We start from the raw sequence: 13,127 nt of genomic DNA on the forward strand, positions 1-13,127 counted from the left end.
TACACTGCAAGTGCTGGGCCCTTGTGACAGTATTGATCTTATGCCTATGAAGTTGGCCCTGTGTGCATGAGGAAGACCTCAAAACTTTTCACATAACACAAGTTCAGAGACTGAAGCTGAAACAAAAGAATGGAAACATATTACACATGCATATTGAAAAAACAGAGCACAGAGCCTACAGGTCAAGGATGCAATTCATGTCTCACCCAAAGCTAAGCTAACAAGCAGATATCTTCAGTCGCTTCATCCCAAACTGCAGAATGGTCCAGAAGCTGTTGTATGTGTGAATGAACTGGAATTTAATTTATGAGCATCAACTTGAGCTTTATTCCAAAGTTAAAAACACATAAGGCCTTTAGCTATTCAAAGCTAAAGCTTTCTTTGATGAAAGAAGATAGGACCATATTGGAGCTTTCAAAGAATAGGAAACATTACTAGTTTCCTTTGCCCAAATAACTTACTTTTAATGACTTGGCAGTTTAACCCAAGCTTCACTTTCCAGAGCTTTATATAAAGAACTTTCTGTTGGGATTAGCTCCAAACAATGTCATTCGGATTTCTGGCATCTTTTGCTGGGCTGAGAGATCCAGGCGACTTTCCAGGGTATTGGAAACCATTGTTTTCCGATTGCTGCTATAGATCTCCACCCCTCCAGAGGCATTCACACCCAGGTAATCTTCTTGATCCATGTGGATATCCACATTTCTTTGGGTTACATTCTGGTACTCAGGGATGGCCTTTTGCACTGCGGTCTCCACCAGGAGGAAGTCCTGTGGCCTGCAGCGCACAATCACCACGGGCTCCAGCAATCGGAGCAGAGCCTGGAGCACTAGTTTATCCAGCAAATCCTGGTATACTTTTGGGTCCGCCACGATTCTACCAAGTTTCAGCTTTGCATCCCTGAGCAATTCTGAGATGAGGTTATCTCGGGCTCTCAGGACTTTCAGCCTTGCCTGGTTCCTCATGGTGGACAACTGAATTTTCTTCTGCTGCTCTATCTGCTTCTCCTTCTTCTCATAATACTCCATAATCTTCAGTCGCTGGGTTTGCACAAGACGTCCTTTCTCAATGTTGAACTCCTCCTCAGCCTTGGCATCTATTTCCTCTGCCTTCTCATTGGCTTCCTGCTCGATGAAAGCCATCATGTGCTTAATCTGCTTCTGCACGTCAACATCGCTCAGTGACATGGTGGCTCCCAGAAAGGCAGATAGAGAAGGAGTTGGTGGGCTCTCTGGTGTCTTGGATTTAGGGCAGAGATTCAGAAGTGTCTCTGAAGTTCCACTTCCTCAGCTGTGGAATTACACAGAGAATGAAAGAGAAAGTCAGAACCTAAAGGGGAGATGCCAGGGAAACACCTACATACTTCTCATGTTACCCATGAGGAAAGCGAGGTCCAGAGAGGGAAAGAAATTTGTCAGAGGTCATATCCCAGAAGGACTTTCAGTCTCAGCGTTCCATTCGCGCTTCACTCATTGTCTTTTTGTCATCAAGGATTTAGAGCAAACCTAGTCCAGAAATTCCCTGGGCAGTTACAATCTAAGACTCAGATAGGAAGCCAAGGGAATGGACATACCAAATTCATTCATATGGGAAAGCATTGGCACGTTTTGTGCTGGAGAGGACCAGGAAGAATCACAAGACACTGTAGGATTCAATCTAGGAAGGCTGAATGGAGGTGAAAGAATTCCAAGAGCCTTTAAATGATCCAAAGAGGTAGAGTCCTGCTAGGCCAGAAATAGTGCCTTGGAAAGAGCTGGGAGGTGGGAGAGGCTGAAAATCGTCTTTTTAGTGGGAATGGATTCCAAACCTGTATATACATCTGAATCGCCAGGGAGGGTTCTGGAAAGCTGTATTTCTTAAAGGTTTCCCAGGAGAGGGGTCAATAAGCATGTTCAATAAGCCCAGAATAATGATGAATGTACAATATGAGAATATAAAAAAAGAGAAAATGTAAAAAAAAAAGAGCCAAACAAATATTGGGACTGTAGAATCCAATAATTGAATTAAAAAAAAATTGTGGAAGGAATACAATAGCAGATTGGATCAGGCAGAAGAAAGAACCGGTAAATTCAAAGTCAATCCACTTGAAATGATCCAGTTAAAGGAGCAAAGAAGAAAAAAAATTTGAAAAGAGTGAAAAAAGCCTTAGGGACTCATGAGAAACCATTAAGTGAACCAATATTTGCATTATGGGAGTCCCGGAAAGACAAGGGAGTAAGGAAAGAACAGGAAGCTTTTGAGGAAATAATGTCCCCAAACTTCCCCAAACTGGGAAAAGAATGGATATCTAGACTCAAGACATGCAACAGACTTCATCTAAGATAAAACCAAAGAGGTCCACACAAAGACATAATCAAATTGTCAAAAGTCAAAGAGAAAGACTTTTGAAAGCAGCATGAGAAAACAAGTCCTGTCACATAGTAGGGAAGATTGTCAGACTACCAATGGATTTCTCTGCAAAATACCTTGCAGGCTAGGAAGGAGTGGGATGCTATATCCAAAGTGCTGAAAGAAAAAAACTTTCAGATAAGAAATACTACATTCAACAAAACCGTCTTTCAAAAAGGAAAGAGGGTCTGTTGGTCCCAGCTATTTAGGAGGCTGAGGCAGTAAGATTGCTTGAATCCAGGAGTTCAAGAGCAGCCTGAGCATCATAGCAAGACCCTATGTTTAAAAAAAAAGAAAAAGAAAAACAAAAAAAAGATACAAAGACTTCCTTAGATAAAACTGAGTAAGTTCATCACCACTGAACCCTACCTGCATTGCAAGAAATGCTTAAGGGAATCCTGCAATTTGAAGTAAAAGACACATCATGAAAACATAGGAAAGTATAAACTTCACTGATAACATTAAATATTTTGACAAATATAGAATACTATAATAATGAAAAACTATAAATCACTTTTAATTCTTGTTTAGAAGGTAAACGACAAAAAGTATTTAAAAACTATAAAAAATATAAAGAGATCTAATTTGTGACATCAATAACAAAGTGAGTGTGGGGTAAAAAGTACAGTTTTGTATATTATTGAAATTAAGTTGTTATCAACTTAAATTTGATTATTATAAGATGCTTTAATACACTTGATTTTAGTCAAAAGACTGAGAAGTGACACATAAAATATTTTAGTAAGCCCTTGGCTACCATGAAAAAAATACCTACAGAAGAAACACAAAAGGACATCAAATGGCCAAAATGAGAAAGAATAACAGATCTTAAATCTGATTCTTCCTGACTTCAAAACATATTCTAAAGCTAAAGTAATCAAAAGTTCTGGAAATAAAGTCAGAATAATAGACTAATGGAAGAGAATGGAGAACACAGAATTAAACCCACACATTTACAATCAAATGATCTTCCACAATTGCACCGAGACTATACAATAGGGGAAAGATAACCTTTTCAAAAAATGGTGTTGGAAAAACTGGATATCCACATGCAAAAGAATGAAATTGGACTTTTATGTTACACATACACACACACAAAAATCAACTCAAATGGATTAAAGATGTAATTAAACATAAAACTTGAAACTATAAGACACCTAGAAAAAAACATAGAGAAAATCTTTAAAACATTGGCCTTGGCTATTAATTCTTAGATATAACACCAAAAACAAACCAAAGCAAAAAAAAAAAAAAAGGAAAAAAAAGACAAATGGAATCATATCAAATTAAAAAGCTACAAAATAAACATCAATAGAATGAAAAGGGAATCTCTGGAATGGAAAAAAGTGCAAAGCGTGTATCTGACAAGGGGTTAATACCCCAAATGTAAAAGAAACCTCTCCAACTCAATAACAAATAATAATTACTTTTAAATGGGCAAAGGACCTGAGTGGACATTTCTCCAAAGAATACGTCCAAATAAGCCAGGCGTGGTGGCACAGGCCTGTAATCCCAGTGGCTCAGGAGGCTGAGGCAGGAAGATCAACAGTTCAGAGCCAGCCTCAGTTAAAAAGCTAAGTGTTAAGCAACTCAGTGAGACCCTGTCTCTAAATAAAGCACAAAATAGGGCTGCAGATGAGACTCAGTGATCGAGTTCCCCTGAGTTCAATCCTTGGTACCAAAAAAAAAAAAGAATACATACAAATGCCTAACATGTATATGAAAAGATGTTTAATACTAATTATGAGGAAAATGAAGCTCAAAACCACAATGAAAAAATAAAATAAAAACACAATGAGCTATTATCACCTCATATCTGTTAGATGGCCATTGTGAAAGAAAGGATGGAAAGAAGAGAGGGATTCAGGAAGGGAGGAAAAAAAGAGGGGAAAAGAGGGAGGGAAGGAGGAAGGAAAAGAAAAATTACGAATGTTAGTTGACAAGGATGTGTAGAATGGGATCCCCTGTGTACTATTCTTGAGAAGGTATGATGGTGGAGCACTATGAAAATCAGTTTGGAGGTTCCTCAAAAAATAAAAAATAGTGGGCTAAGGATATAGCTTAGTGGTAGAGTGCCTGCCTAGCATGCATGAGGACATGGGTTCAATCCCCAGTACCATAAAATAAATAAGTAGCTATAAAAATGTGTTTAAATTAAAAATAGAATTACCATGTGATCCAGCAATCCCACCTCTGGGTTTATATCCAAAAGAATTGAAAACAGAATATCAAAAAGACATTTGCACACCCATGTTTATTGGGTGAGTGGGAAACAGCCTACATGTCCCTTGAAGGATTAATGGATATAGAAAATGAGCTATAGTCATAAAATAGAATAGTGTTCAGTCTTTAAAAGGAAGGAAATATTGAACGTGGATGAACCTTAAGGATACTCTGCTAAGTGAAATAAGCCAGTTGCAGTGGGACAAATACTGCATTTTCTACTTACATGAGCTATTTGAATAATCAAAGTCATAGAAGCAGAAAAACAATGATGGTAGCCAGGGGCTGGACAGGAGGAGGAGTTGGAGAGTTGCTGTTCAATATGTGTAGCTGCAGTCAGGCGAGGTGAGGACGTTCTAGAGATCTGCTGTATGACAATGTACATATAACTAACAACACTGTACTTACACACTTACACACGTGTTGAGAGGGTAGATCTCACATTGTGTTTTTTAACACACACACACACACACACACACACACACACACTAGCCCTGTTACAGAAAGATATACCACTCACTGAGCTTCACGGAAAATCAAACCCACTGCTCATGACGAAGATCAGGCCCTTGGGTTCAATCTTACACCGTCATTAGAAGCCAAAGAGTACATTTTTTCAATTCCATCTATTCCCATTATCTTGGGATGTACTTATGTAAAAATTATATTTTTGTAAAAGGAGAAAAATATTATTCTCTGCTCTTAAGACAAGTCGATTAAATGACTCAAAAAAAAAAAAAAATACAGCTCCCTGAGTAACCCTGCTGATCACCAGCTGTGAGAGCCACAATCAATGAAAGCAGAGAAAGTGCAAGCAGCAGGAAGCCCCAGGTTATGTGTGTAGAGGGAAAAAAGCATCCCCAGACAAACCCTTACCATTCCCCAGCCAAGGACTGCCTTGCCCTGGCGCCGGGAGTCTGGGCACAGAATGTGGAACTTGGAATTCACCCTGGAACTTGGCATTGTCATTTCCTTCGGTGTACAGACGACCCTCACAATCTGACCGGCAGTCTGAATCCACAGAGCCAGACAGTCACTGGGGACTGATGGCCAAATCTGCCAAGAGGAGGCCAGGAGGGATTTCCTTGGCAACCAGGCCGTGACCGGGGCTTTTTCTCGCACACTCCGAATCTCAATTAAGTTGGCCCACAGTGGGCTCTGCTCGGGGGTAGGCTCACCTTAACAGATGTGTGTGTGGACCCAGGCAGCCAGTTTATTAATTTACGAATGAAAAATACAGCTGTCAGGCTGGCAGGGCTGTGGCCTCCTTTCTCAGAATGTGCGTCGCCTGGGAAGCTGAGTCTGAGGGTTGTTTAATGAGAAAACAGCACAAGCAAAATTCACCAGATGGTCTTTAAGAGATTCACACCCACCACTGGGGTGCCATGCTTCAGTCCACGAGAGAGGCACCTCTTCATGCCCAGACAGGGCTTAAATGGGCATGGCCCACATCCGTGGTGAGGGCCCCGGGGTTGGATTGAAGAACGTCAAGTTCTGCACTGACCGTTTGTAAAACTTTGGCAAAGTAGCCCTGCCCTCAAAGATTCTGTTTCCTTATGTATGATGAGAATAATTGTAGCAGCTACATTGTTGGGTTATTGTGAGGATTAAATGAAAGAAGTGAATGTTTATCAAAATACTAGGCGTATAGTTAATCTACATGCTTGGTAGTTATCAACATCACTACTGTCAAATGTTACTCTGCTCTGTGTGTAACCAAAAACCTAGAACTTTCCACTTGCTGAGTGGAAACATATCCTAGTCTTGCCTCTGAATCTTAGTAGCCCTGCCTGGATTTTAGGGATGCCCCAATTCTTCATGGCACCTTCACCCCAAGTCTCAGACACCAGCAGCACCCATGATGATGGTGGTTGAATTTCCCCAATTTCCAGGATTTTTGACTAGGGACAAGGTAGAGTCATCTCGTGGCCTGTCATATATCCCTGTCCCTGATTCTGCAGTCCCCAGTTCTTTTGCCCTCCCTGCACCCCCCTCTTCTAAACAGCTTTGTAGTGCCAGGACTTGAAGGCAGCCACAGGGAGGGGCAGGGTTAAAAGTCAGGCTTGAGCAAATGTCTGCAGGAATGCAGGTGCCCATGTAATGTGTCTGGCAGATGTAACTCCCAGGCTGTCTGGGATGGGGATTATGAGGCCACATGGGCCTATGACTTGAGCAAAACCACAAATGAAACCAAGAAACACATGTCTGCTCTTCCATGTGGACTCAGACCGCTCTACTCCAGTGAGGCAGGTTCCCTGGAAGTGGTATCCCCACTGACCACTTTTGGGGCTGAGAGCAGCAAGATTTACCAAGCCAGATTTACTAAGCAAGATTTACCAAGCCAGATTTACCTCCCACTGTCTATTCAGAAACAGGATTTATTTATTTGACTATTTATATTTTCTTTCTTCTTTGCGTGTGTGTGTGCATGCGCGCACACGTGCTCGTGCACACACACACACACACACACACACACACGCCCGCCAGGGATTTAACCCAGGGGTGCTTAACCACTGAGCCACATCCCCAGGCTTTTTTATATTTTATTTTGAGACAGGGTCTTGCTAAGTTACTCAGGGCCTCACCAACTTGCTGAGGCTGGCTTTGAACTTGTGGTTCTCCTGCTTCAGCCACCAGAGCTGCTAGGATTATAGGTGTGTATCCCTGCTCTGCTTCCTTCCACTTGCTAAATCCTACCCTCACATTCTGGCCAGTTTAAGCCTCAACACTTCCTGGGCCTTTGAATACCTATTAAAATAATGACAGCATGGTCCGTTTTCAGAGCTGGATCCAGTGCCCTTTGTTGTTCCACTCTCCTTTGACTTCTTATTGTGAAATGTTCCAACTAATTTTGCTTCCTCCACAAAACACCTGGAAAGCAGGATCTCCTTCTCCAGCAGGAGCTGGGGCACATAGATGCTCAGTAACCATGGTTGATTGGATTAAGAGTGTGGGGTTAAGGAGAGAAATCTTTCCCCCAACCCTCTCTCTCTGCCTTGTTTTGGGGGGAGGGGTTTGGTTCTGCTCAGATTGTTATAATTTTATGTGTCAGCTTTAAATAGCACTGTGTCCTCAGCCCATCATTTAGCTCTCTAGGGCCTTAACATCCTTCTTAAAATGGAAATGGAAAAATTTCAAGTTGGGAATAAAGTAAGAGAATGCTGATAGTATGCTGGGCATGTTGTTATTGGTAAATAAGTTGTATTGATTCATTTTTAGATAGCTGTTCTCAACTGGGGGACATTTGGCAGATATCTGGGAATATTTTTGGTTTGCACAACTGGGGTTCCAGGGTGGGTCTGTGCTACTGGTGTCCACTGGGTATGAGCCAGGAATGCCACCCAACATTGTGCAATGCACAGGACAGATCCTCAGAACTATGGCTAAAAATTATTTGGTCAAAAATTTCAATTGTGCTGAGATTGAGAAATAGTGATTTACAAACAGAACACAACCACCAGTGAGTCACCGCAGTTCCCATTTTACAGATGAATCAGAAGGCAAGCCAGAGTTAGCAACGGTGCCAAGCCCATCTGGGGCTTTCACAAGATCTTGGAGCTAAATGAGTGGGGAATATAAAATCCAGCTGGGTTTGGAGCTAATGAGTGGTGAATATAAAACCTGATCTTTCTGAAGCCAACCACCATCCACCCACTTCCTAAACATCATAGGCATTGCTGGGGACCACCTTACCACCCTCCTCTTCTTGCCCTTGTATTTGGGACCCACTCTCCTTTGACTTCTTATTGTGAAATGTAGTGCACATTCAGAAAAGTTCACGGAATGTAAATGTATGACTTAATGAATTATTAAAAAGCAAATATCCCTGTATCCACCACCTAGGTCAAGGACGAGAATATTGCCAGCAATCCCTTCCTATAACCTTGGAGGAGGTGTTTCAAAACTGGAAACTTTTGTGGTTATAGAGGAACTGGGAACTTTGAAACCTCTTTTTTGGAGGGTCCTAGCCTAAGTGAGGCTGTGTGCATCCTGGGGAGGTATGAGATCCCCAGCCCCATGGGAGGCAGCCAAAGGAAGGAGGAGTGCTTGGTGGGCACAGGGTGTCTGCCAGCCCCAAACCCCTGCCCAGACCCTGAAGCAACTGTGCTTCATTCCAGCTGGGTTTGTAAGCAAGTCTGAGGTCAGATTTGTCAGATGTGGGATCCCTCCCCCGCCCAACTTCAGACAAAAGGGAAGCAGAACCAAACTTGGGCCTCCAGACACTCAGAAACAGCATGAGGAAGGCAAGGGGCTTTCCAAAGATGGGAGCATGGGGCCGTTTGTAGGGCTCAGGAAGTGGGTGAAGAAATTTAGGAAATCCTTTTGGCAATTTCAAATATTAAATATGTGGGAGGGGAGTACTCCATTTTCTGTCTTTCAATAAATATTTGGTAAGTAGTGGGGTGGGTTCTGTGCAAGCACCAGAAACGGCAGAGAACAAAGCCCATGCCAGCCCTGCCTCCCAATCCCATGGTGAGAGGGGAGAGAGGAGTCCCTGAGCAGGTAATCCCACCTCGGGTGTGTGTTGGGAATCAGCAATTTCAGGAGAGCTAAGTGAATGAAAGGCTCCAACCCTGAAGCCCCCCTCCCAAGCTTATCATAGGCTCATTTGTAATATTTTATCCTTCAGACAGTTAAATCTTGCAGTGGATGGTTTGGGACATTCTGTTGGTGACAATAAGACTCCAATGGGGAAGCAAGGAGATGATGAGGAATAAAAGAGGATATACAGCAATTTAGGAAAGCTCAACAAGAAATGGAATTTCAGAGAGAACTCTTCCTCCTGCTCTCTAGGGAGAAAGCAAGAGTGAGAAAGTTCATTTGGTTGGGAAGCAAAAGGAGACACCTAGAGAGGAAATCAAAAGTGCCTGAGAAGCTTTCCCTCTGCTTTTGTACTGGTATGAAGGGCTATGTGACAGTTTAAGTCCAAGAATTCCACCCCAGAGGCAAAGGAGGCTTTGGTCCAGGCTGGAGGTTCAGGCAGTCCCGGACACATTTCTCCCCAAATAATTTACATTGACAATTTACAACTTCACTTCTCCAAAGACATCTGCAGCTTCAAAGCCTTGGGGTTCTCCCTATGGGCAATTTGCTTCAAATTTGCATAAAACTTTCCAGGGAAAGAAAAGCCCACTTCTATCTCTGTCTCAAGAGGCAAACACTACCCAGGCCCAGGCTTCTGCCACCCTAGAAATGTAGAGTTGGGGATCCTAAGATCTGATATTTTAGAGAAACTAGGAATCTCATTTTAAAAGGAAAACCCATCTATCCTATTTGTTTGTTTGATTGTGTTAAAATATACATATCATAGATTGTGCCATTTTAACCATATTCAAGTGTACAGTGCTGTAGCCTCAAATACATTTACATTTCTGTGCAATCACCCAGACCGTTCATCTCCAGAACTTTTTCATCTTTTCAAAGTGAAACCTTGTGCCTCTGACATTCATGTATTGAAACCCAACCATCTATGCAATTGTATTTAGAAGGGGTCTCCGGAAGGTGATCAGGTGATGAGAATGGAATCCATGTGAGTGGGATTAGTGCCCTTAGAAAATAAGCCCCAGGGAGCCTGTTTACATTTTCTGTCAGGTGAGGATGCACAGATGGTGTCACCTGTGAGGAATGGGTCCTCACTAGACAGCGAATCTGCCAGCACCTTGATCATGAACTTCCCCACCTCCCAAACTGTGAGCAATAATTTTCTACTGTTTGTAAATTATCTAGTCTAGGCACAGAACCACCATATGACCCAGCTATGCCACTCCTCAGTATTTATCCTGAAGAATTAATGTCATCATACTACAATGTTTATATACGTATTTATAGCAGCACAATTCACAATAGCCAAACTACGGAACCAGCCTAGCGTCCATCAATAGACGAATGGATAAAGAAAATATGGCATATGTACACAATGGATTTTATTCAGCCATAAGGAAAAATGGAATTATATTATCTGCAGGAAAATTGATGGAACTAGAAATTATATTAAGCAAAATAGGTCAAATTTAGAAAGTCAGGGGTTACATGTTTTCTTTCATATGTAGACGCTAGAGAGGAAAAAGAAATAGAAAGATGGCAGTGGATCTCATGGAAATTAAAGGGAGATCAGTAGAACAGGAACAGGACCAGAGCGAGGGAGGAGAGGGGTGGGAAAGTGCCAGGGAGTGATATTCAAATTATATTATTATGTTGTGTGCATGGATGAATATGTAACAACACATCCCACCATTATATACAACTATAATGCACCAATTTAAAAATGTGAAAAAAATTAATGATCTAATGTATTTTGCTATAGTAGCCTGAATGGGCTAGAACAACATGTCAGTTCCATGTTCAAGTTTTTGAGGAACCTCCATACCATTTTCCACAGAGGCTTCAGGATTTTAATCACACCAATAATTCACCAGTGTTCCAATAATTCCACATTCTTGCCAAAACTTGTTATGTTCTGGATTCTTGTTTGTTTTTGCAGTGCTGGGAATTGAACCCAGGTGGGCTTGCTAGGCAAGTGCTCCACCAGGTGCTTACACACCTTGCCCTGGTGTTTGCTTTTGCTAACATCCATCCTCATGAGTATGAAGTGGCATCTCATTATGGCTTTAATTTACATTTTCCTAACAACTGTGATATTAAGCATCTTTTCATATATTTATCAGCCATTTATATTTCTTCTTTGGAAAAATGTCTGTTTGGGTTCTTTGCCCATCTTTTAATTCTTTTAATCATTTTTATTTGTTTTTTTTCTCTTGAGTTGTAGGAGTTCTTTATTCCTCTGTGGTTCTGAACACTCACCTTCAACTTCAAAGTGCTATACTTACCCAGCAAACAGCCTACAGCAGAGTTTCCCACCCAGGATCCTTTAGTGGACTATGGAGTCGTTTTGTAGGTCACCACTGTGTAAATAGAAATGAAGCCGAATGGGATGAGAAAATTGAGAATTCACCGCCAGGTAGAAAGATGAAGCAACATTTTGTCACACTTTTGTCATATGTATCTGTATACATATACATACGTCATGTATTCTGGTTCACAATGAAAAAGAAATGGATTCATTCCTGTGATTTGTAGTACAAAATGTTTGAAAAACATTACCCTAAAAGTTACCAGAATCTGCCCTCCTGGAAAACGGTTAAGTAACCATCTATTGTTACTTAAGCATAACTCACCTTGGAAGTTCTCATGTATCTCCTTGATCCACTTATCAAAGTACTCGCCCTAAGAAACAGGCCTCTGCTGAGGTGGGGGTGGGGTGAGTGGGAGTGGCCTGCGATTCCGCTACATGGTATACAAGCAGTTCATAAGAATGGCCGTAGATGTGGGGCATCGCAGGATGATAACTCCTCTGAGGTAGGACTCACCTCTGCCCCTTTGTGAGAACAAGAACAAAGCTGCCCCTGAGATAGGAAGTGTCCTTTGCCTGGGATGCTGCCTGGGAAGTAGATTATGTCGCAGGAAGAGCACTGGACTTAGATTAGAGGTTTGAATAGACTGGACAACTTGGATCAAGGTCCACCATCTGCCCAAATCCTTTTTCCAATGAAGACACCAACCTGCATCTGTTGAAACCAAGATGTTAATGAGGAGTTAATATCCACAATGAAACTGTCAAGAACAAAGGACAAAGGAGTGACCAAGCTTGGGAAAGTGTCTAGTGAATGTCAGATGTTGTTATTCACCAATTACCACTTCCCTGACCTTAGCTCCCAGAGCCCCAGGTAGCCTCCAGGGACTGAGAGTGGGGATGAGGTCTGCAGGGAGCCATGGGACTTAGCCCTTGCCCTGCAAGCTTTGGGCAGGGACAGCCTCAGGGAGAGTGCAATGCTTCACCTGCTCAGGGACATATAGGAGCAATGTCTGCCCTAGGTTCTCAGCCACAGGTGATACATGCAGATACCAAGTTCTGCTTTAATACCATCTTAAATCTCAGCATGTTAGGTTCTGGCAGGCCTCACCTCTGCAAGGAGACAGCTCTGCTCCTGGACCAAGGAAGGTTCTGGTTTCCAAGGCAAAGAATATAAGTATCCATCCAGTGCGGTCCCTCACCAACCATGTCTAGGGACTTTCTTGGGGACCTCTTTGGAAAGAGTACTGTTTTCTAATCTCCTTTGCATTCATCTCCACACCTCCCACAGAGTCCAGTAACAGCAGAGGCCTGATCATAACTCCTTTTGGGGCCCATGGATGAATGGATGAATGGTGAGGACATAGGACACCCCCTCCCCCATAAACTGCTAACCACCTAACAACTTTTTCATAAGGAAAGAGGGATGTGAAGATGAGGTGGTACAGTGGCCTATCCCAGGGGGACACCTCTTCCTGTCCTGCCCACATTGCTGGATCACATAACTTCATAAGAACTTTTAAATGTAGGTTATTTAAATGAGTTTTCTTGGGGGTCTTCCAGGTAAGTCTATTCTACTCAGAAAAGTGACTTGAAGGTACATAACTGTTCCAATGATTCTAAACTCTACCTTACTCAAGATGACATGCAATTATTAACAACTCAG

The 13,127-nt window shown here is 42.2% G+C and overlaps 1 protein-coding gene across 1 annotated transcript; it reads right to left on the reverse strand.

Annotated features, from left to right (window-relative positions):
• Positions 1–506: 506 nt before the first annotated feature.
• Atp6v1e2 (ATPase H+ transporting V1 subunit E2) lies at positions 507–1,187 on the reverse strand. The gene has a single exon (XM_026385767.2). The coding sequence runs from the start codon at positions 1,185–1,187 to the stop codon at positions 507–509; it is 681 nt and encodes a 226-aa protein (XP_026241552.2).
• Positions 1,188–13,127: the final 11,940 nt, after the last annotated feature.

This window comes from Urocitellus parryii, chromosome 12 (assembly GCF_045843805.1).
Source record: "Urocitellus parryii isolate mUroPar1 chromosome 12, mUroPar1.hap1, whole genome shotgun sequence".
In the NCBI taxonomy this organism is placed as follows: Eukaryota; Metazoa; Chordata; class Mammalia; order Rodentia; family Sciuridae; genus Urocitellus; species Urocitellus parryii.

What these genes read in the sequence shown, in the direction of transcription:
- Atp6v1e2 (XM_026385767.2), bottom strand. Translation starts at nt 1,187, where the DNA reads ATGTCACTGAGCGATGTTGACGTGCAGAAGCAGATTAAGCACATGATG.